Raw genomic sequence first — 25,718 nt, forward strand, 5'->3', positions numbered from 1 at the left:
AAGCTAGATTCTTCATACTTTGGTCTTGATGGTTTCTAAATGTTTATGGAAAGTTGCGGTACCCATGCTTTTTCGTGATTTCTGTGTTTGGTCGGTGATCTTATGGTTACATTGTAGTTGCTTAGATTTAGTTATTTAGTAGGTACCCATTTTGATTTTGAGATTAATATCTAGGCAGTTATGAGATATGGATGGCCATGCCTTGTGACAGTTTTGACAAGTGTTTGACTGTCGAAAAATTAGTTTTTTTTTGTGCAAATTTCTTGACTATATATCCTCTATACTTATAGATATTTGGTATCTACCAGTGTATCTAACGGTATCTGGCAGTATCTGGTTAATAACAAAGATATAGTTGGTCAAACCAATTTGTCAGTCAGTAAGAACCAGGAAAACTATACTCATCCTTTTCTTTTGGGGTACTAGTACTAGTTAAGTGACAACAAAGATAGTATAGTATGATTCTCTCTATGTTTGAAATGAGCCAGTCCTTTGACAAACTATAATAACCAAAGAGTATATAAAGTCCGTCAACCAAATCTTGTCAGTAGTAAAGGGCGGCAAATTTGAAAAATCGCGGGTTAGCAACACTGTGTTCAAATAATTCCAAAACGCGTGTCATCTGTGTTTTATCTGTGGAATATGGATCGTGAATGACAGGGAGAAAAGGGCGGGAAACCGATAAAACAAGGCGGATTTACTGAAAATATTTCAATTATAGTGTTTAAAGTCCTTTTTTATTGACAAAACCAACATATTTTTCCTTATTAATTATAAATAATTGCTGTTAATTGAATTTGTGATTATATTCATTGAATGAGCCCAGGACGCGGGGGTGCGGGCGGCGGCGCCTCCCCCATGGAAACAGATGCCGCCAAAACTACAACAAAAAGGAGAAATAAAGATGTTTCCGATACAGAAGTCACATCATGTAAGCAAAAAATGACATACATACAAAGTCGTCGCGGTCTCTTCAAAGACCACAATCCCATATATGAAGATTTGACTAAAAGAGAGTACCCCGTACTGCTACAATCTGCTTCTAATGAACTGGCTCATAAAGTCCCCATGGACATCCTCAAAGTTAATGGAATATTAAAAGAGATTACTGGGGTGCAATATGTAAAGGCGGCGGGTAACTTTTTTGTCAAAGTTTATTTCGGATGTGCCAAAGATGCAAATGCATTTTTGCTAAACAAACCAGTTCTACAAGCAAATACTTGGAAGGCAACAATCCCATATGACAGCATAGAGTGCCAAGGAATTATTCGTGCTCCTGTGGATCTAAGTGAAGAGACATTGCTCGAGGACTTGAAAGCGAGTTGTATGATTCTTGGTGTAAAGCGCTTTACGAAAAAACAGGACAATGGGCAATACAAACCACTCCCAACTGTCCTGGTTACATTTATGACCTCGTCTAGACCCGACCATGTAATCTACGATCATATCTGGATGCCTGTTCAGGAATACATCAGACCCTTGCTACAGTGCTTCAGGTGTTATAAGTTCGGACATGGCAGCGGAGCTTGTAAAAGCACTCAAGTATGTTCCATTTGTTCGGCGGGACATTTTTACAAGGAATGTACCACACCAGCAGACTTCAAGTGCTCAAACTGTAGTGGACCCCATTCGGCAGTTTCTTATACCTGTCCAGTTAAGGCAGAAAAAAATGCACAAATTAAGAACAAGATAAATGGCAAATTCTCTTATGCAACTGCAGCTGCAGTAGCTGTAGCACCTAATAGCAGTAATAATCTAAATAGTAAGATTCCAAAAACTCCTGCTAAAACACCTCACGGACGTGCTATGATTGCTGACATTATTAATTCTGATATTGTTCTTAATGCAATCACCAAAACAATTTTAGAATTAATGAAGAAAAAAGAAGTCAAAAATTCTTCCTCCGGTCCTATGCCAATATCCTCCCAAATGATTAAAGAGGTGCTTGTAACAAGTTTTACTACTTAAACTATGGACAGGTTGGGTATCAAACAATTAAAAATACTTCATTGGAACTCCAGAAGTCTATTTCCAAAACTGGGTCAACTTGTACATTTTTTGCATGGCTGTGACGAGAGTGTTGACATCATACTATTTAATGAAACTTGGTTGACCCCGAGCAAAATTATTAAATTGCCCGGGTTTACTGTAATTAGAAGAGACTCTAACCATCCGCATGGTGGTGCTGCAATTGCAATTCGTTCCAAATACAAGTTCAATATTGTCAACACTTTATCACAGTACCATTTTCAAAATATATTAATTAATATTAACATTAATAATTTTTCTCTAGATATGTTATGTGTATATGCTCCTCCACCTCCGAATGGTAAGTTTACTATAGATTCATTGAAAGATTCGTGTTCAAAATTTGTAAGTAATAATCGTCTGATAATAGGTGACTTCAACGCACATCACTCATCTTGGAGTTCAAGAGTCAATGATGGAAGGGGTAAAGCTCTTCATGCTTATGTGGAGAATTCTGATTTAATTTGTTTGAATGATGGCACTATCACCACTTTCGCTCCGTTTGGCCAACAAGGTAATGTTTTGGATTTGGTATTCGCATCCCGAGCTCTTAGTTCTAGTTGTTCGGTATCTGTTCTTGATGATCTTCTTAGTAGTAATCACTTCCCTTTGCTCATTAGTGTAGTTTTTGACTCGCCCACTCCTACATGTTATTCTAATAACTTATCTAATCCTCAACAAGATGATAATTCTCTAGCTAAGGTAAATTTTAAAAAGATTGACTGGTGTAAGTTTAACAAGTTATGTGATGATAAATTTGAAGTTTTTCAATTTGTAGAAAACCCTCTAGAAAACTATACAAAGTATTTGAGTATTTTACATGACATATTAATGACATTTGCTAAAAAATGTTACCATCATAAGAATAAATGCTTAAAAGCTACCCCGTGGTGGAATGATGAATGTGACCGTGTAGTGTTACAAGCTAAAATTGCCTTACGATCTTACAAACAATATCCTTCTATGGAAAATTTCATTATATACAAAAAACTAGATGCTTTAAAGAAAAGAACACTATTTGAAATTAAACGCGTGAGTTGGTTGAATCTTTGTTCCTCCTTTAATCGCATGACATCGAGTAAAATAATTTGGGATTATATACGAAGATTTAAACATGCAAAACTTAATTCCGTTTCTTCATCCCCCAATTTCTTTCAAAATCCTGACAATGCGACATTGTTTTTAGACAAAATTGCTTCTGACAATAATCATGTATCAAATAGTGACCTTAATGAGTACTTTGAGAATCGTGGCCGCCCGGAAGCTCAATGGATGGTCAACCCATTTTCTTTTAGTGAGTTTTTAGCTGCATTAGAAAATAAAAAAGAAACTTCACCTGGTCCTGATTTAATTTCTTACAAAGTGATTAAAAACTTACCTCTTCATGCTAAGGAAATACTGTGTAAAATATTTAATAATTTGTGGCAGAGTCATTGTATTCCCCCAACGTGGAAAACGCAACATGTCGTTCCGATACTAAAACCTTATAAGGATTCTAATTGTGTTGAGTCATATAGGCCTATTTCCTTAACATCTTGCTTTGCGAAAGTTTTTGAAACCATGTTAAAAAATAGACTAGAGTGGTTTTCTGAAAATAGCAAAGTCATTCCAAGTACTCAATATGGTTTTCGAAAAGGTAAAAGCACAATAGATAATTTAAGTTGTTTAATTGGGGATGTTAAGAACAATTTTCGTTCTAACCAATATACTTTGGCGGTTTTTTTAGACATCAAAGGGGCGTTTGATAACATAGATCACTCATACCTTATTAAAAGTTTGTCTTTATTAGGGTTTCCTGGTCATATTTTACGTTGGTTATTCAATTTTCTTAATAATCGATATTTAACTCTAAAAGTTAGATCTTCGTTAATAGGTTCTAAAGTTTCTACAAAGGGTACTCCTCAAGGTTCTGTATTATCTCCTCTTATATTCATTCTAAGTTTGGTTTGTTTCATGAAACAAATTCCGGCTTCTGTTAAGCACTTATTTTACGCTGATGATTTGGTGTTATATGTAAATTGTAAAGACATAAAAATTGGTGAATCTATTATGAACAGTTGTCTATGTAATATTCATAACATATTAACAAATTTCCTAAAACTTGAGGTTAATGTTTCCAAATCTTCTGTAATTCTCTTTTCTCAAAATGGCTTACATTCTCCTCAAATTTTATACAATTCTAAAGTTATTCCTGCTCAGTCTTTTGTCAAATACGTTGGCCTATTTCTTGATTATGATCTTTCCTGGAAAACTCATATTGATACAATTTCTAAAAGAGCCGAATTGGGTTTAAACATATTGAAGTCGTTAACTGGAGTAAAATGGGGAGCAGATCCTAAGGTCCTTAAAACGATATATATCGCGACAATTAGAAGTCATTTCGATTATGGTTGTATGTTTTTTGCTGATGCGAATACCCATCTTTTAAGGAAATTAGATATTATCCAAAATAGGGCGCTACGAATTATTACTGGAGCTATGATGTCATCTCCAATTAATTCTTTGGAAATAGAGGCTGGCATTGTTCCTTTATTTGTACGCAGATGTTATATCACTGACAAGTATGGTCTTAAGTTGGTTAGTCGTGATAACGATGTTACTTATAGATATTTAAATAATGTAAATATTCCAAATTATAATTTAATAGCGTTTCCTAATTCTTCTTCCATAAGTGATGTTATAACTTATTTAAACTTTGAATTTCAAGATATAGTCTACTGGTCTAATTTGCTTCCCTGTTTTGAACATGAATACAATGATATTATGCGAGACGTGGTGGTTGAACTGGTCAAATTTGAATCGAAATATGACTTTTTGGAGTTTCTTGATGATAAGACTGATTTTGTTAAATTATATACTGACGGATCTAAAACTAAAGATAGGACCAGTTTTGCATTTTATGACTCTTTTTTGAACATAGGAAAGGTTTTCGAATGTAGTAGTTATTTTTCAGTATTTTCGGCTGAAGTATTAGGCATTATTTACGCTTTAGAATACATTCATGAAAATTATATAAATGAGAATAAGTTTTTAATTCTATCAGATTCCATGAGCGCTTTACAAGCACTTAAAAATAAATGTGTAAGTGGATCTGTAAATTATTTGATTTATAAGTTAAGAAGTTGTTTAAGTTCTTTATTAAATAGAAATATTACTGTTGAATTTTGCTGGGTTCCGGGACATTCAGGAATTTTTGGTAACGAACTTGTAGACAAGCTTGCCAAATCTACGGAAAATATCCAAGTTTGTGATTTAAAAGTACCTCAATCCGATTTAGTAACTTTTGTTAAAGAACTTATGATTAGAAGGTGGAATAACTCGTGGTCTAAATCCAAAGAAGTCAAAGGGAAATGGCTAGCTGAAATAGTCCTGGCACCTAGTACCAAGTCGTGGTTTGAATACCAAAGAAAATATGTAGAAAGGGGATTTATTACAACTATGTGTAGATTGCGCATTGGTCATGGTCGTTTTGCTGCACATCTATTCAGATTAGAGCTAAGTGATTCTGCTGTTTGTGCACATTGTAATTTTAATTTATGTGATCTTGATCATATTTTTTTCCATTGTCCTTCATTTAATTTACAAAGGCTATTGTTTGTTGCTATGTGTATGGATACAGGTTTGCAAGTTCTGCCAAACTCTGTACAGGGCCTTTTGAAATATCAACAATTATATCCTGTAATCTATGAATTTGTTATTCACACTATTGGCAGTCTGTAATTTTTTGATAAATGATTGAAATAACCATAAAATGTATGTCTAATGTAATGTTAAATTTTAGGTATAAGCTGGGCATTGTAATTACTTTACACATAGACTAATGTAATGTAACTTTTAAATTCATATCACATTGTACTGTGTATAAGCTGGAATTGTAATTTGTTTCGTTTTATGTTTGAGCTGATGGCCAAGTTGCCAATGCTCGTAATAAATTAAAAAAAAATCGTGAATGACAGCCGTCACCTTATTTGTTTTCATTTGGTTTTCATTCTGAATCTTTTCTGTTTCAAGAGATATTTCTGCTGTCACCATTAAATACCAATACATTAAATAAGATTAAGCAAAGCTAAGGGGCCTACAATGTACAATCATGCTCGTTGATGGTAAACATTACTAAAAATTGAGGTTATGACAAGTATTGGAACTATTGGAAGAACTCTTTCGAACTTTTAAGATTATGTTCAGTTTTTTTGTTTTAGGGTTAAAAGGCATAAATAAAATTAAAACGTATGCCTAAATCTATCCAACAAGACCATAAATTGTGTCCTGGAAACCGTCCATAGGCCCACATGTCAAATATTTTCAGCAATCAGTTGTGACTATTTACAAAGGTAAACCTTTTAAACAGTATTAAGAGCCATTATTATATCGCCGTTCTTTCGCAATATCTACCTAATCTATACATGTTTGTTGCAGAGGGCCTACCGCGAACCACGTTCGACGTGTTGCCTCTCTGTCGCACTTGTAAATTCGTACGTAAGTGTGACAGGGAGGCAACACGTCGAACGTGGTTCGCGGTAGGCCCTCAGGATTAAATCTTGCCCAATATAAGGCGTTCGTAGTAGGTAGTATCTTTTCAGACAATACTTACCTATGGCGGTTTATGTACGTGTACAACGCAACCAAGTCGAAAAGTGACCCTCATCTTATTTACCTTTAAATTAAATAAACACCTAAATATCAGTTGTTTTATTTTTAATATGTATATTGTACAATATATACCAATCAAAAAAATTACACAGGTATGTCATATTCATCCAGAACAGTACACTAATTTACATTAACAAGTGGCATATTATATTGTAAATAACAAATATATGCACTATCTAATTATCTGCATTTTGATATGATTTTATTTTAGTAAACTTAGAAGACATAGATAGGGAACAAAGAGAATATAAGCAGTTGTTTTTGATATCTTCAAATTTGTTCATCATTTTAATTAACATTGTTTTAACATCGCTTTTAAATTGCCCGTCCATGTTTCAATTTTTTTCAATAAACCGCGAGTGACAATTTGAATTGACGTACGCAGGGCGCGCTCAGCGGAAAAAAAAATCTGTTGGTTCGATGTACATTGCTGCTTTTCTTAACGCAATACTGCTCTTTGAGTGTTGCCCTACTTTAGTTTGCTTTACATTGCTACTGACAAGATTTGGTTGACGGACTATAATATATTGGACAAGACAGGGCAATCATACCTACGGGGTGCGAGGGGTGGGTCACGCGCACCCGAGCTGCATACATGGCCATTGTGAGTAGCTCGGTACTACTTACAGGGCTAACGTGTCTTATTGTAAGTCAAGTGTAAATCTTGGGCAGTTGTGTAAGTATTGTACAGGCATTTACGTAAACAACAAAGGCGTCAGGTCTATAACGTAGTGATTATATTCTCTTTGTTTTTATAGGTACCTACATGTAGTTGTAGAGTTCAATAAAATGACAATAAATTGCCCTTACACATTGCCCTTATCGAGTCATTTATGAACAGTCTATGAACCGCTTCACGTTTTATTATAATCTACGAAAAGGGTGGCTTGTAAATTTATAAGATTTCTTGTATTTTTACTATCTTGAACGCCACAGCAAAAATATTCTACATAACATTGCGTACAAAATCACGTCTCACATTGTCACGTATGCACAAAAGGGCTTCAAAGGGTTTTTTAACCGCCTTCAAAAAAAAAAGGAGGTTCTCAGTTTGACCCGTATGTATGTATGTATGTATGTATGTATGTATGTATGAATGTATGTATGTATGTATATTTGTTCGCGATTATCTCGCGTTTGGCTGAACCGATTTTGATGCGGTTTTCAGAAAAGTGTTTCTTACATTCTGGAGAAGGTTTTAGTATACATAGATCTGAGCTGATGCTGAACCCTGGCTGTACCTAGTGGAACTCAGGTTTGGTGCAACATAGGCTCACGCTGTTTTGGTCATCCGACACGCCTTGATGAGCACTTGGGAGAGCAGTACCCAAGATAGGGCTGATGCTGAACCCTAGATGTACCTAGTGGAACTCGGGATGTACCTAGTGGAACTCAGGTTTAGTGCAACATAGGCCCACGCTGTTTTGGTCATCCGTCTCATCTTGATGAACACTTGGGAGAGCAGTATCCAAGATAGAGCTGATGCTGAACCCTGGCTGTACCTAGTGGAACTCAGGTTTGGTGCAACATAGGCTCACGCTGTTTTGGTCATCCGACACGCCTTGATGAGCACTTGGGAGAGCAGTACCCAAGATAGGGCTGATGCTGAACCATGGATGTACCTAGTGGAACTCGGGATGTACCTAGTGGAACTCAGGTTTGGTGCAACATAGGCCCACGCTGTTTTGGTCATCCGTCTCATCTTGATGAGCACTTGGGAGAGCAGTATCCAAGATAGAGCTGATGCTGAACCCTGGCTGTACCTAGTGGAACTCAGGTTTGGTGCAACATAGGCCAACGCTATTTTGGCTATCCGTCACATCTTGATGAGCACTTGGGAGAGCAGTACCCAAGATAGAGCTGATGCACCAAACCACCCTGGCTGGCAGGGTTCACCCTGGCTGTACCTAGTGGAACTCAAGTTTGGTGCAACATAGGCCCACGCTATTTTGGTCATCCGTCACATCTTGATGAGCACTTGGGAGAGCAGTACCCAAGATAGAACTGATGCTGAACCCTGGCTGTACTTAGTGGAACTCAGGTTTGGTGCAACATAGGCCAACGCTATTTTGGCCATCCGTCACATCTTGATGAGCACTTGGGAGAGCAGTACCCAAGATAGAGCTGATGCTGAACCCTTGCTGTACCTAGTGGAACTCAGGTTTGGTGCAACATAGGCCCACGCTATTTTGGTAATCTGTCACATCTTGATGAGCACTTGGGAGAGCAGTACCCAAGATAGAGCTGATGCTAAACCCTTGCTGTACCTAGTGGAACTTAGGTTTGGTGCAACATAGGCACACTTTGTTTTGGTTAACCGACTTGTCGTCGTTTGCCTATGTTGCAGAGGTCCACTAGGTGGGTCGATGAACTTTTTTCTAACTGCCTTTAAAAAAAGGACGTTCTCAGTTTGACCCGTATGTATGTACGTATGTATGTGTATGTATGTTTGTTCGTGATTATCTCGCGTTTGGCTGAACCGATTTTGATGCGGTTTTCAGAAAAGTGTTTGTTACATTCTGGAGAAGGTTTTAGTGTACAGTACATGGATGGTTTGAAAAACCAATTGGACCCGGTAGGTGGCCATGCTATCGGTATTCGGTATACCTACCAACAAATTTATGTTGCTAAAACCGATTTAGATAAAATAGTGGGAGTGGGAGTCGGACTCGGACTGGGACTGGGAATGGGAGTGGGAGTGGGAGCAATATACATACAAATCGTTTAGCACCAAAACGTCATATTATGTTGTGTCGCGATTATCATCGAGTTAGGCCATCACCAACATTAGTAGACTAAATAGAGAGCCTAACAAACTAGTATTTTAGCCCAAAACCTAAAATAAATGAAGTACCTACCTATCACTAAAAAGTAAAAAATAAAATAAAATAAATAAAAATAATTAAAAAATTAAAAATAAACAAAAATAAAACCAAAATAAAATTACTTAATATAATATCTTTTTAAAAAAAAGGGAACCGCCTTCAAAAAACCAACCCACTGAAAAGTACAAAATAATTTTTATATGGCACCCCTTTACGTGTCCAGTCCCTATCCCACGGCGTAAAGCAAATTTTTGCCAAAAAGTAATTAATACCTAATAATAAGAAAATTAATAATCACCCGGGTAATTACTTAGTTTTTGAAGGCGGTGCCAAACCAACAAAAACAGTCTTTACTACCAATCAGAAAAACAATACGAGTACGTAGTACTTAACCTACAAGAACTAAATTAATGAGTAAACTAAGTATGTATTTATAATGCAAGTAAGTGCAGCGTTCTTCGTTGTATAAAATATCGGTTCTCAAAAATTTTGGTTTGGCACCGACTTCAAAAACTAAGTAATTACCCGGATGATTATTAATTTTCTTATTATTAGGTATTAATTACTTTTTGGCAAAAATTTGCTTTACGCCGTGGGATAGGGACTGGACACGTAAAGGGGTGCCATATAAAAATTATTTTGTACTTTTCAGTGGGTTGGTTTTTTGAAGGCGGTTCCCTTTTTTTTAAAAAGATATTATATTAAGTAATTTTATTTTGGTTTTATTTTTGTTTATTTTTATCAATTTCTTCTCGCGATGTGTTCCTTCGCCAATATTTCAAGTAGGTATTAAGGTTTATATTCTTGGTATAAAAGTGTACAGTGAAATAAAACCATCAAATACATAAAAAAAATGTATTTCATTCTTAACATAATTAGATTGTTCATAACTTAACAAATACTGTTCATGCCATTCTAGAAGCCTTCCACATCTGTTTCACCTATAAAACGAGTCATGTGAAATCCGACATATGTCGCCGGCACCAATCATGAGCAGGTAAGAGTATAAAATGGTGGCAAACGAGCGTACGGCCCCACTTGAGGCAACTGGGCACCGACGCCTATGCATTCATTTCAGTTTACAACGCATTAACAATTAGTCATACAACGCATTAACAATTTGTCATATCTTTATGTGGAGTGAAAATTCATTCTTTAAAGTGTCAGGGACAAATGCAGCCCGCGTAGCCAACATGCCAATCGCTTACGCTCCGTAGCGATCGAAACTGTCACTGTCGCACTAATATGGAAGAGTGATAGAGAGGCACAAAGTGTTTCGTTGTCGAAGCCACAGCGATTGTCACCTTGGCTAGGCCGGCTGGTCCCTAGTTGTCAACACAAACCATGCAAAACTACTTAATTCTTAACATTATTTTTGTTAGGTACTTAGTACCCAAAGGTTGTATGGAAGAGATCGCTCTTTAGCGATAAGACCGCCTGTTGTCTGCCTCTACATTTAATCAATTGTTCTTTTCTTTTGTATCTTTTTAGTGTGCCAATAAAGAGTATTCTATCTATCTACTTAAATATAAGGAAATTATTAGGGAGTCGTTTTCTAGATTTCTGTGTTTACCAAACAGCGTTTATGTCTGTTTCTCGTTCGCTCATAATTCGTGCCGGCGACCATAACTGACAAGACATTCTAAAAAAGTTAAATAAGCAAAAATACCACGTTGCTCTACTATTGCTATTAGGCCCGAGATACACTTGTAAGTTTTACTTATGTAAGTAGGAACACAGCTATACTAGAGAATGTGAGATGAATATCGTTATCTCATTCTAACAAATAGCTTTGTCCCTACTTACGTAAGTAAAACTTATAAATGTATCTCGGGCCTTAGGATAACATCACACTTTGGATCTCAAGAGTTAAGAAACATTTATTAGGCAGGATACAGATAAAATAATACAATTAGACTTTACGCGAAACTCAACTTTCTAAGTTCAATCATAAACAGCAAACTTTTGTCAGTAGACAACTATAGACATTTTGAAGGAAAAAACAACGTGGTAACAAGCAAAACGAATATGTAAACAAAGTGTCTAACTAAGTGTTAAAACCTCGCCCATCATAAGTGCTTCATACAAATTAAAGTGACATACAATTTTATAGGTGACTTTTATCCAAAATAATGACAAGTGGGAATGTCATTCAAATAAATAACTAGCACGGCCAAAACATATGAAGGCCTTGTGCTAAAAAAAGTTATCACGGCGTTAAGAAACGCAAATTTTTTTTAAACATTTTTCTCCAAAAAAATTGAGCACCAAAAATATGCGCGGAAAATTTAAAGTCTAATCCTCGAAAAATATTAGTTTATATTTAATCATTATACTGAAAAACCAGATCTCAAAAATACTTGTCACTTTTTCAGGCTGGCAACATTGAATTTTGACTGGCAACACTTCACCACGCCGAGATCTGCCAGCGACGATAAATTGAACGAATGATGCGAAGATTGAATGAATTGATCCCATTACGAGTACTTGATTGGTCGTTACAAATGATCTTGATTCTTGATTTGTTAACTTATCTGTAAAATTTTCAAAATTTATCTTTACTATTTTCATTATAGCGGGCGATAATAATGAAAATTAAGGTTACGTTAACCTGTATTAGCTATTTACCGCTAAGAATATTGGCAGTGTATCTTTAAATGCACAAATACTTCAGCTAACTTTTATAAATCATGTTTTCCCGGTATCATCCTAAAGGAGCGGACTACTTAGTCACTTATTCTGAACATTTTTTTTTTATTAAATTACATTAATAGGTTTTACAGTACAATACCAATAAGAGTTGTCACTTGTAAAACAGATAGGAAACTAGGCCTTAACCTTTTGGACGCCAATGACCGATATATTCGCACCGTAGGTTCAACGCCAAAGACCGATTAATCGGTCACAGACCACAGAGCAACATCGACCTACGTGCATACATATACATAAAGTTCAAATTCAGTTTTGACACTTCAATGATGTGGCGTCTGAGTGACAGCTTTTGTGTTTGACACGGCGTGGAAAAGGTTAATCAAATTTATTTGTATGTCTAAGTTTCGCATCAGCCGTTCAGTCTATCGTTTTACAAAATGTGGTAAAGGTGCGAGACCTGGCTTTAGACCGGCACGTCCTTATTTTTCGACATCAATGGTTGAGATACCATTGCCTGGCTGAGGCGCCTCGCTGCTGGGGGTAGCGTCGTGTTCAACGATTTTTTTATGTTGGTTTCGGACGATATAGCTGAAACAATAAACTGCAGTTAAGTATTTTTTCTACTCCCGTACTTTTATTTGTCAGTTAAAGGGTCATGCACACACCTTTAAAACCCTACCTTATAGTTGTCAAGAAGTCTTTAGTCTATTCCCCAAAAAAGAATTTGTGCATACACGCAGTATCTTTTTGGCGATTTTACGATACTTCGTGTAATGACCACTTAAAAAATATTGAATGAAATACAGTGTTGCCAACCTTATTTTAAATGTCATCTCTGACAAATAAGTGAACCAATAGACATGATTTTTTTTAAATTTCATTCATTCATTCATTATTTTCCCGCCCGTACCCTCCATTTTTGCTACTTCTTGAATTAAAAATATTTGTTAAATTTACAATTAAAAGTAAGTGCTTGGTCGTAGAAAAAGTACTGTACGCAACGTTGTTTAAGTGAGTCAAAAAATACTCGTGGCGTCTTTATTAACAATTTTCGGCTTCGCCTCAAATTGTTACTCACGCCACTCGCCTTTTTTGACCTCTCTTAAACAACGGTTGCATAAAATACTATTTTAGTTAGTGATAAATTAAAAGTTATTCATGCCATAGTGCCAATAGGTGAAACGCATCGCACCGTAGTCCGTAAGGGACTACAACGGATGCGTGAGGCGCTGATCTTTCTCTATTACTCCAATGAAGGCGTAATTAGAGTGACAGAGAAAAATTCTCGCAATTTGCGAACTTCGATTTTAGCGGTTGCGCACGACGCGAGTTTATCTACACAAGTTAAAAGTACAAATTTCTCACTATAAACTATATTTTAACAGTAACCCTAGTGTAAATTTCATTCGATAGCGTGACGTGACTTACTCGTTTGCGTGTCTCATTTTGTATGGGATTTTGAGTTTCCAAAACGTCCCGCTTGGCGCACAGGTCAAAGTCCCATACTAATTGAGACTTAACGTTACGCTATCGAACGAAATTTACACTAGGGGTTCAGGTTTCGTCCATGGTTTATTTTTTATTGAAATTGAATTGAAATTAAAAATCATTTATTTCGAACAAAAGTCCATAATGTGTTACTAACATAAATAGTTTTTATAGTTCGTTTTTTTTTAGCATTAGAAAGAACTTGAAAGAAGGTAAGCGATTTTGACATGTCTTTTAATTGAAAAACACTTTTTAAAAACCAATAACTATTACTTATGAAAGCAGAAGACTATAAAAGATCGTATTAGATTCATAATTGTTACATATTTACCGTAACTTATTTTTAAAATGTGTTTTTCAATTAATAGACACATCAAGATTGTTTACCTTATTTGTAATGCTAAAAAAAACGAACTATAGTCGTCCGTCGAATTCGAATATCGAATTTCGTTTATTTCTCTAATTATCACGCTTGTTGGGAAGTTATCTTTGATAATTACCCGCTATCCAGTCGTTCAATAAATACATTTTGTTAATAGAGGTCATTTTACATTGGCACCTTTTGGAACATGCAAGCATAAGATAATAGTTAAATCAGTGGTAACTTGTTCTGATATATCATTAAAATGATAATTTTAATGATATATCAGAACAAGTTAGACCACTGAAAATTATAATTTTTGATAAAACAGTTTTTAAAACATCTTAGATATAACTAAAAAAGTAAACATGCGTTTTAAGAGTTGTAGATCGCGCGGAAAAAAGTCAACTACCACTAAAAAAAACCTTAAGCAAGAAAGAATAAAGACCATTTCAGCTCACACACAAAAGCAAGGACAGATAACCAGCGTGCAAAAACATTAACAAGATGTAGACGACTCCAGACCGTCAATAATATTGTCAGTTTTTATTGACAGCCTGCAATCATCTCGGTGACAGCGTAGTGCAGAAGTGAGAAGCAAGTTATATGACCGATACCAGTTCCCCATTTGTGTTGCTCTCAAGTAAAAGATACCATTACATCGTCTATAAGGCGCTAACGGCATAAACATGCAGAAATCATCCTTATTGATAACTAACAAGGTATCTTTTGCTTGGGAACGTCACATTTTGTTAGAGAAGACAAATATTTAACTTCTTTTGACGTACCTCCCATACTAAATTCGCAATTTCGTATGGTGTAATGGTGGCGATGATATGTTTATATGGAAATAAAAGAAAATGTTTTGTGAACAATTTTGTAAAAAAATCCCGGCATTTGACTGTAACAAAAGCATATTGGTCTCTTTTATGATAAAAAAAATATTTAATAAAATAACACAAAATACCTCATTTCTAAAATACTCGTTAAAACAAAAAAAATACAACCGACTTCCAGACACATTCCATAGTAAAAAAAATCCTGAATATATTGTGTGACTCTATAGTTTAGGAGCTCTGTTAATCTGATTTAATTTTGAATAGAATTTGAGCCCTGAAATTTCATAGAAATACTTTTTTTGAACTCGCATGATAAATCTGAGAGTCCACAAACAACAAAAAGATGATATGCCTAAACGAAATTTTAAAATAAAAAATATATAGAAGTCGGTTGAAAATAGTTTAAAATACGTTTAAATTGGAAAAGAAACTCATTATTAACATAAGGGGGAAAACTCAAAAACGAAGTGTAAAAACAAAATGGCGACTCACCAAGCCTTCAGCTTCTGGTATATGTAGATACAGGTCATGGGGATCGGGGTCATGATGGCTACGGATACTGGGACCACTGGGAAAAAAAAATCTTGATTATTATTGAGAAATGTTATTAATTATTATCAATATCATCAAAAAAAAGTGCAAAAATTGCAACATTTAAAGAAATAGGTATTCAAACATATATTTTTATAAGGGAAGGTATTATATTTCGAAATTGCCATCATTTTATCGGTGTTCAAGTCAAAGGAAATAGTTGACTTTTGGTTTATTCAATTAACTACCTAGTTTATTTATTATTCGGATCGTGTGTATTTTGTGTATGCAGGTACTTGTATTGTGTTGACAGTTTTTGTGGAGTAGTTAAATAATATTTTTGTTTTATTGTTAAATCATAATACTTAATATATTACGTACATAATAACTGAAATTAGATATCATACACTAAAGAAAAGTTTACCAAGTCTACCGGTGACCGAGGCGGGAAATAAAAATTATTTGTCTCTTATTTGTAAAAAAATATTTATAAAAATGATTCGGTTTGTTCCTAGTTTTATTACGTACATAATCGATATTTTTTATCAAAATCGGGGTTGAAACTGTAACAACTCTCGACCCAAGGACAAAAAATAGTTTCATCTGAACTTGAAGAAAGTAAGATGGTATTCTGTAGTCGTTGGTGCCAGCCAAGTAAGTAAGTATAGTGGAATTATTCTTATATGCGTTATTTGACACATTATGACTGACGTATATAGAGATGTAACTAACCCAAATCGATTGTCACAGCAAGCGATTACGATTGGATGGCACCTAGACTGAGGTATCGAATTGTGACGTTTAATGAATTTTTATTTGAGATTTAAATAAAGCTAGAATTATATGGTTAATAAATAATAATAAGAAGATATAAATTTAATAATGCTTTGTTATAAATATCTAATAACTATTGTAATATGAATGATTTATAACAAAATTTGCCTAAATTTAATAATATTTAAAAATTTGACGTGTAAAACGTATATTTTATGAATAAAACATTGAATTGAATTGAATTGTTGCGACCTAAAATGAACAATTTATATCGATTTACTTAGACGACTACCGATTTATAACGGTGGTGTCCGGCCAACCCTAAATTAAAAAAAAAGACGTAGAACGTAACCGTTCGCAGTGCAATTGTCTTCCTTTGTGATTTCGATGTGCAAGATATTTTACGTTCTATTGCTGTTGTCAGTGTCATGTGTCAAATAACGCAAATACGAGTGCACAAACTATAGTAAGATATATCTGGTCAACCAAATTTTGTAAGTAAAAAAAGGCGCGAAATTCAAATTTTCTATGGGACGATATCCCTTCGCAACACTGATTTAAACTTTCACGATTTTTACACATTATTAAATTATACAACGGGACTTAATCGCGTATCTAAGTTTTAAGATTTACCTCCGACGTTTCGAGGACCGCGTTGTCCCCGTGGTCTCGGAGAAGACCGACCACGACCACGAGACCGATCCGAGACCACGGGGACAACGCCGTCCTCGAAACGTCGGAGGTAAATCTTAAAACTTATATACGCGATTAAGTCCCGTTGTATAATTTAACGATATCCCTTCGCGCGTACATTTTTCAAATTTGCCGCCTTTTTCTACTGTCAAGATCTGGTTGACCAAGTATAGTTACCCGTAGTGAGATCAGCCTGCGGTTGGGGCAGCGCGTACCGCAGCAGGAATATGGCGATGCCTGTGTTCTGCACGCCGGTCTCTATGGAGATGGCGAGCGCGTCTGGGTGCTCCTGGCGTAGCAGCCGCGCGAGCGCGTATCCGAACCCGTAGCCCAGCCACGGGAGGCCGACTCCCGCCACTATTATCTATACAGGGGAGGTATTCGTTACATTTGTGAATATTGAAATAAAGCCAGGGGAGGCCAAGGCCCGCCGTGATTATCTGTACAGGGAACGGATTAGTTAGGGTAAAACTCACATACATATATACATACAAACATGAACGCTGAAAACAATACACTCTTTTTTTTGGGCAGTCGTGTAATAAAGGGGCTCAGTTATCTAAACACGTTTTTCTGGCCTCCAGCCGGAAAGTGTCAAGTGACCCGCTGCGCTAAACGAAGTTACCGTTTTCCAGCTAACTTAAAACCCGACTAACCTGCCAAGTAAACAACGAGAATATTATATAGATTCGTCACAATAGCAAATATAATAATGATCAGCAACAGCGAAATTGATAATCTACAAATTCTAATAGATCAGTTTCAATATCGGGATCATGAAAGGTAATAGTTTCGGGGTCCATCGCTGCATGCCCAGGCTTACGACAATGGATGGGCACTATGAAGCCCATAAGCATTTTAATATGGGACTATGATGTTGAATTAAAATATACGGTCCAAATAAGTCAGACTAATACTTTAAAACTCACTGAAGAAAGTCAAAAATCATTATAGTATTTCATCTAAGTATAGTTTGTAGCTTTCTAATAGACCCCGAAGGCTAATCCTATTGTCTATTGTTCAGTAAAACCGCACGTGCTACTTACCTGCAAAATAGGGTCCTAATTATTCTATTTGGCACCTGAGCGCGGGCTAGTCCAACGCTCAAAAAACCAGTGTAGGTGCGCTCTCCGATAACGCGCCTTTGTTACGCATCTCGATTACACATTTTAGACTGGTTCTGTAGCGTCCGACTCGCCGGCACTCAGTAACCGAAGTACCGATTTTTTATGCAGGTGGTTGTGGCACGTGGCACGAGCGGTTTTTCTTAACAATAGACAATAGGATTAGCCTTCGGGGTCTATTAGAAAGCTACAAACTATACCTTAGAATAGAACTCATAGTCAAATATAGCTGGTCAAGCAGATCTTGTCAGTAGAAAAAGGCGGCAAATTTGAAAAATGTAGGCGCGAAGAGATATCGTCCCATAGAAAATTTGAATTTCGCGCCTTTTTTTACTGACAAGATTCGTTGGACCAGCTATATAAGTAAAATAAATAAAGTAAAACTAACCTGCCAAGTAAACAGCGAGAAAATATACAGATTCGTCACAATAGCGAATATTATAATGAAGAGCAGCAGCGATGTTGACAACGGCTTCAATATCCGGACCATGAAAGCGGACAGTTTGGGGGTCCACCGCTGCATGCCGAGGCCTATGACCATGGGCACGATGAGGCCCACCACGAAGGAAGCGATAGCTTTGTGGTACAATTTAGCCAGACTAGTAGTCATGGGTACTTTAACATCCAATAAAGAAAGATAACAAATTGTCTTTAGTATCTCACCTGTCACTTTAGTGTCCAAATTTCTTACACGAATAGCAATGTGTACCTTACATAGTCAAATATAAGTAAAGTAAAGACTCACCTGCCAAGTAAACAGCGAGAAAATATACAGATTCGTCACAATAGCGAATATTATAATGAAGAGCAGCAGCGAAGTTGACAACGGCTTCAATATCCGGACCATGAAAGCGGACAGTTTGGGGGTCCACCGCTGCATGCCGAGGCCTATGACCATGGGCACGATGAGGCCCACCACGAAGGAAGCGATAGCTTTGTGGTACAATTTAGCCAGACTAGTAGTCATGGGTACTTTAACATCCAATAAAGAAAGATAACAAATTGTCTTTAGTATCTCACCTGTTACTTTAGTGTCCAAATTTCTTACACGAATAGCAATGTGTACCTTACATAGTCAAATATAAGTAAAGTAAGACTCACCTGCCAAGTAAACAGCGAGAAAATATACAGATTCGTCACAATAGCGAATATTATAATGAAGAGCAGCAGCGAAGTCGACAACGGCTTCAATATCCGGACCATGAAAGCGGACAGTTTGGGGGTCCACCGCTGCATGCCGAGGCCTATGACCATGGGCACGATGAGGCCTACCACGAAGGAGGCGATAGCTTTGTGGTTCAATTTAGCCAGACTAGTACTCATGGGTACTTTAACATCCAATAAAGAAAGAAAACAAATTGTCTTTAGTATCTCACCTGTCACTTTAGTGTCCAAATTTCTTACACGAATAGCAATGTGTACCTTACATAGTCAAATATAAGTAAAGTAAGACTCACCTGCCAAGTAAACAGCGAGAAAATATACAGATTCGTCACAATAGCGAATATTATAATGAAGAGCAGCAGCGAAGTCGACAACGGCTTCAATATCCGGACCATGAAAGCGGACAGTTTGGGGGTCCACCGCTGCATGCCGAGGCCTATGACCATGGGCACGATGAGGCCTACCACGAATGAGGCGATGCGCGCGTACGGGACCACGATGTTGGCGTTGCTGAACACCACCTGGCCTAGAGAGAAGAGCCAGGCTGGCATCAACCCTGGAAACAATTAATCAGGGTTAAATGACTAGAACAATTAAATATACATATATGGTATTATCTTGGAGGATACAACTAAACGGAGTAGCCATTAACAGGCTTTCCCCTCTGTCGAAAATAGGCGGCCAACGGTCATACACAATGTATGGACTGACGTTTATCTGGCTATTTTTACGTTACGCATACATTTGACGTTCCCCTCCCCCGCAAAAATCGGCAGACTGTTTTGTACAGAAAATTACAGACATGGCGTCTCCGTTTGATTATATCCTCCAAGGGTATTATAGTTTAAATTCAATAACTGGAACAGGTTCAAAGCATACTGTCAGTGTAAGGCCTGAGTGGACGCTCGAAGCGGAGCGTTCGGCGGGGCGTGCAGCGTGGCGTCGGGCTCACGCGTGATGTGAGCAGCGTGCACTAAGGCCGCTCCTATACGTTTGCATTTGTTTAACATGCACGCCGCACGCCCCGCCCCGCTGCACGCCCAACTCGAGCATCCACTCAGGCCTTACACTTAAGAAATTTAAAGGAAGTCGAGCTACAACTTTGGTGAGTGTACAAAACTGGCTCGAGTTATAAAGGTGAGAGTGTTTAAAAATAATTGATAAAACTCTACTGCCAGCGTGAAGAACATGCCATTAACTGACGATCGACCTTATGTCCTTATAGTAAGGTTGTATTTAGCATTAGTCGCGCCTCCACCGGGAGATACTCCGGTGAAGAACATGCCATTAACTGAATATGAACCTTATGTCTCTACAGTAAGGTTGTACTTACCGAAGCAAACCAGCGTAGAGATAGTAGTCATAGCAAGCGACAGATTAAGGTTCCCTCCCAACACGAAGGTCCATATGTTAGACACGCCGGTGAAGAACATGCCATTAACTGACGATGAACCTTATGTCTTAACAGTAAGGTTGTACTTACCAAAGCAAGCCAGTGTAGAGATAGTAGTCATAGCGAGCGACAGATTAAGGTTCCCTCCCAGCACGAAGGTCCATATGTTGGACGCGCCGCCACCGGGCGATACTCCGGTGAAGAACATGCCATTAACTGAATATGAACCTTATGTCTTTACAGTAAGGTTGTACTTACCAAAGCAAGCCAGCGTAGATATAGTAGTCATAGCGAGCGACAGATTAAGGTTCCCTCCCAGCACGAAGGTCCATATGTTAGAAGCGCCGCCACCGGGAGACACGCCCGTGAAGAACATGCCGAGACGCATGGCGGCCGACACGTCGTCCGAACCGGGGAATATTAGGAAACCGAGGCCGAATGACATCTGCAAATAGTGAAAACACGATTAAATAAATCCTACTTATATTATGAATACTAGCGACCTCGACCCGGCTTCGCACGGGTTAACAAATTATACATAAACCTTCCTCATGAATCACTCTATCTATTTAAAAAACCGCATCAAAATCCGTTGCGTAGTTTTAAAGATCTAAGCATACAGACAGCGGGAAGCGGATTTTGATGCGGTTTTTTTAATAGATAGAGTGATTCAAGAGGAAGGTTTATGTATAATTTGTTACCCCGTACGAAGCCGGGGCGGGTCGCTAGTTAATGAATAAACTGGAAAGGTAGAAAAGACACCATTGATTTCAGAATAAGCTTTTTTTGCACACTTAAACGTAACTAAAGTCTATTTTTTTATTCGGTAGACTAAAATGACATTTCATAGTATGAAATGACACATGATGTTCATACTATGAAATGTCATTTTAGTCTACCGAATAAAAAAATAGACTTTAGACAACTTGTTTTTAGATGTTCCGCCTTTAGGAATTTCGTACTTAGGATTTTTGATTTTCGAAATTATGCTACATAACTGTTTTAACAGGCTTAATCGAGTGGAAGTTATGGCAATGGTCGTTAACCATTGTATATCAAATTACAGTAAGTCAAGGTTTATGGCATCGTTAACTTAATGTTCTGTAAAGGAGTTAAATATGACGGAGGCACGGGCGACGGCGATGGGCGTAGTACCTCAATGTATTACTTCACAGCTAAATTAGTATGCTACTAGTGCATGAAATAAGCATTTGGACTTGTTAACCATACTAGCGCCTACTATAGTTCAGTACTAAATGATAAAAATAACTAATTGCTATTCGAATGCAAACTGATTTGTTGTAAAATAAAAGATCACATGAAACGTTCAAATCTTTATTCAAGTCAAGCTAGGCCGGCTCCAACCCTACACCTCTGACCTGAGAAGATTTAGCCCAATATGGGACCGGCAACAAACTCAGCGGGACACATCTTTTCAAAACAACACATTCTTTATTTCACAAAAGTAAGCTTCTAATGACACATAAGAAATCAAAATAACACTTGGAATAAAACACTTAGCTAAATGGATAAATAACGTTGGATTCTATAAGCTTTCAGAATAATCCTTCAGGTATAAGCCTTCAGGAACGTGGCGAGTTAGGCACTAGGTATGGCTAACGTCCGATCTCTAGCGCGGTCCGATCAAGTCTGCCGGCGGAGCCTCATCGCTCCCGCCTCGAAGTCAAGTTGGCAAACCCGCTCGACCGGTCTACCAACATAACGACAAAACTGCCACCTTGTACCAAACTTCACCCAAGTTAAACAACTTGACATTCCAAAGCCTTCTACCTGTCATCATAGTTCAACAATACGCCAATAGACGGCGTTACTATCTACGTTATGAATTTCGTTACAACTTCAATAAAACGTAGCCAAACATTGCTAATCGATTGTATACAGGCGTCTAAAACTATGAACTGTAACGCCGCAATACGTCCCTCTGGAGTCACGCCCCGGCAAATACATATATGGGAGATAGGTATCAGAAGTATCAGCTGATAGCAGCTGTGTATGAACTGTGACTACACTACAATACTCACTAGTGGCATGAAGAGAAACTGCCCCAACATCCCGATGGCGGGCCCCACGGGCCTTTTGACCACCTCCTTTACTGTGGGCCAGTGCATCGCGCACCCGAAGTTTATGAAGATGAGAGACACCTAGGAAATAAACAGTTAGTTATTATTGTGTAGGTACTTGACAAGTGAGAAAAACCGGCCAAGTGCGAGTCGGACTCGCGCACGGAGGGTTCCGCACCATCAACAAAAAATAGATCAAAACAAGCAAAAAAACGGTCACCCATCCAAGTACTGACCCCGCCCGACGTTGCTTAACTTCGGTCAAAAATCACGTTTGTTGTATGGGAACCCCACTTAAATCTTTATTCTATTCTGTTTTTAGTATTTGTTGTTATAGCGGCAACAGAAATACATCATCTGTGAAAATTTCAACTGTCTAGCTATCACGGTTCGTGAGATACAGCCTGGTGACAGACGGACGGACGGACGGACGGACGGACGGACGGACAGCGGAGTCTTAGTAATAGGGTCCCGTTTTTACCCTTTGGGTACGGAACCCTAAAAACTACTACTTATATATACGCTGTATTTACTAGTTAGGTCAGTAGAATATAGTGGCTCTTTTTGTTATAAGCCAGCATAAAGTTTTTCTTGAATTCGAACCCAAGTGATTCACTTGCGACACACTACAAAAAAACCATAAAGTTTAAGGCTTGTTAGTTAAGCTGGTATAGTTTTTATTCAAATTTAATATTATAATAACAAAGAAAGAGAAAAAAATATAGTTGTTTGTTGTTTAGATTTATTTATTTCTGCTAAATAATAAATAAATAAATAAGCCTTTATTGCTGCTCTACAGTGATGACAATGTTAGGCATTTCTTTTTCGGCGATTGGGTTTTGTAACAGCTTGTCTTTCGACAAAGGCCTCCTCTAAAGATTGCCATTTCTCCCTATCTCTTGCAAGGCTAATCCATCCTGGTCTTCCCATACGTGACGTTTTGGTGTATCCGGGTAATTACAGAGCCATGCTGGTGACGACGTATGATCCTGTCCTGTGACCGACAGCGAGTTGTCGACGGGGTCCTCAGCGGTGTCGCGTTTCGTGGCCACTTTTATTTAACTACGTGAAGTTTTAATGGGAACAAGTACTTACAAACAGAGCCACGCTGATGACGAATATACGATCTATGACTCGCTCTGGCCGCAGTACTGTGACCGACAGCGAGTTGTCGACGGGGTACTCAGCGGTGTCGCGTTTCGTGGCCACTTTTATTTCGCTGAATCCTGGAAATAACATACAAACAAATCAGTAATTATTCGGATGTTTCATTTGTTCTCTCGTATCGCATCCTTACATGGCGACCGCGCGTGCTGCCCTTGTTGCCTCCTTACACAATTAGTTACATGTTTCATTGACTGTGATCGTACTTTTATTTAGTAAAGTGTTTTTTTAATTTAAAGGTGTTTTCAGAGACGCCAAGTCTCAGTAAAAAAGAAAACAAATACGAGTTTAGATCCTCGGAGTTTTCGCGAAAAACAAGCAAGCAAATAACAAACTTTTTCGTTCGCAGTGGGTCGTGATTTTTTTTATATACAGTTTGTCTAGTCCTGAGAAAGGTGGAAAAATACATATAGTTATTATAGGTACATAGATAAGTGGGTAATCTATATTACCTAAAAACAGTCCGTCGACACGCATCACCCCTTCAAACTGCCCTGTACTGGCTTGATCCTCGCTGAGAACGTACGAGGGGCCGTCTCTGCCCTCCCAACTGGCTATAGCAACCTTATCGTCGCCCGACGTTACTATTAGTTCATCGTTGGCTTGCATCCCAGTACCTGTGGACAAATATGTGTTGGTACGATTTTTACTCATTATTGTTTACTAGAACTTAATCGCGTAAAATTAAAAAGAATATAATATAATTTATTTATACGCACAAACAAATGAGACAATACATAATATAAAAGAAAACACAAAATATTATCTAATACCTTTAAACGAGCAGTTCTTGTTTGTTTATTTATGTATTTATTTATATATATATTTCGGCGATCTCGTTAAAGGCTCTAACGATTTGGATGAAATTTGATATATGGGGGTTTTCGCGGGCAAAAAATCGATCTAGCTATTAGGTCTTATCTCTGGGAAAACGCTCATTTTTTAGTTTTAATATGTTTATACCGAGCAAAGCTCGCTTGGTCGCCCAGATATTAAGATTAAAGTGCCACGAAATGGCCTCATCTCAGCATGTTGCTGGTGGCTTCCAGCGCTGGTCTTCCGATGCCCTCACATAGTGTAAAAAATTTGCAATCGCATCAGTAGAACCAGAGCAGCCAATAACTTTCGGACCAGTCTCGTATCACGCATGTAACTGACCTTTCGTACACCTTTTCACAACGAGCTACAGACTACTAATTGACAATTGATTGACCCTATCATAAAGTCATTTTGGTGCAATGAACCCAAAAACTAGACGAAGGGGTTCACCCTATTGTAATGTGACACTAACCGCATAAAGGAAGTGACTACCGATACGCTACTACTCGTATTTTATTGATGGTTTACTACGATACACCTATATTATGATGGCGTTTCCACTTTTATTATTCGATTTCAAAAAGAAAGAGGTTCTCAATTCATTTAGAATCTTTTTTTCTCTGGTTCATATGTTTGGGAGCGTTCAAGTATTACGTAACGAATTTGGGGGGAGGGGGGGTCTTGTAAAACGTTACGATGCGTTACAGGGGCGGGAGGGGGGGGGGGGGGGTTTGAACTACGCGTTACGTAACATTGTTTTTTAACCCTTCAGAACTTTTCGCCACTTTACGGTACTTTACGCCACATAATTGTAAAAAATGGTCACTTGGTGGTTACGTAACGTTTTACTAGGGGGTACAGAAAAACGTTACGGCGCGTTACATGGGGGGGCGTTACATTCAAAAATTGCGTTACGTAATACTTGAACGCTCCCTTTCCCTATTTATCTTTGGAATTGGAAAGTTTTTTTTTTGTTTATAAAGGCCCATTATTTATATACAGATACAGGCAGTAATTTCGGTATTTTTTGTTGTTATTCGTGGATTTGCTCAGGGAAAACGGAGCTATAACCGCGAAAATCGAAGTTCGTCAATTGCGGGCATTTTTATCTGTCACTCTAATTACGTCTTAA

At 37.6% G+C, this 25,718-nt stretch overlaps 3 protein-coding genes across 3 annotated transcripts in view; 2 read left to right on the plus strand and 1 right to left on the minus strand.

Annotated features, from left to right (window-relative positions):
* The first annotated feature begins 796 nt into the window (after positions 1 to 796).
* On the plus strand, positions 797 to 2,337 carry LOC134657486 (uncharacterized). The gene has a single exon (XM_063513057.1). It carries the CDS (start codon positions 817 to 819, stop codon positions 1,966 to 1,968), a length of 1,152 nt encoding a protein of 383 aa, XP_063369127.1. The 5' UTR covers positions 797 to 816; the 3' UTR covers positions 1,969 to 2,337.
* Positions 2,338 to 4,608: 2,271 nt separating this feature from the next.
* LOC134657499 (uncharacterized) overlaps positions 4,609 to 25,718 on the plus strand; it is a 486,313-nt gene continuing 465,203 nt past the window's right edge. The window contains exon 1 of the mRNA XM_063513073.1: positions 4,609 to 5,744. Within this exon, the coding sequence (XP_063369143.1) occupies positions 4,792 to 5,744 (953 nt within the window). The 5' untranslated portion in view covers positions 4,609 to 4,791. The remainder of the gene's footprint in view (positions 5,745 to 25,718) is intronic.
* The window catches only part of LOC134657562 (ileal sodium/bile acid cotransporter-like), a 36,449-nt gene continuing 23,295 nt past the window's right edge, over positions 12,565 to 25,718 (minus strand). The window contains exons 3-10 of the mRNA XM_063513138.1: positions 24,220 to 24,384; positions 23,699 to 23,829; positions 22,565 to 22,684; positions 20,781 to 20,967; positions 19,423 to 19,685; positions 17,019 to 17,205; positions 15,336 to 15,411; positions 12,565 to 12,743 (exon numbers count right to left, since the gene is read on the minus strand). Coding sequence (XP_063369208.1) covers positions 12,635 to 12,743; positions 15,336 to 15,411; positions 17,019 to 17,205; positions 19,423 to 19,685; positions 20,781 to 20,967; positions 22,565 to 22,684; positions 23,699 to 23,829; positions 24,220 to 24,384 — 1,238 coding nt within the window. The 3' untranslated portion in view covers positions 12,565 to 12,634. The remainder of the gene's footprint in view (positions 12,744 to 15,335; positions 15,412 to 17,018; positions 17,206 to 19,422; positions 19,686 to 20,780; positions 20,968 to 22,564; positions 22,685 to 23,698; positions 23,830 to 24,219; positions 24,385 to 25,718) is intronic.

The sequence above is a fragment of the Cydia amplana genome, chromosome 20, assembly GCF_948474715.1.
Source record: "Cydia amplana chromosome 20, ilCydAmpl1.1, whole genome shotgun sequence".
NCBI lineage: Eukaryota > Metazoa > Arthropoda > Insecta > Lepidoptera > Tortricidae > Cydia > Cydia amplana.

Coding starts and splice junctions, on each gene's coding strand:
- LOC134657486 (XM_063513057.1), top strand. CDS start 817: ATGAGCCCAGGACGCGGGGGTGCGGGCGGCGGCGCCTCCCCCATGGAA.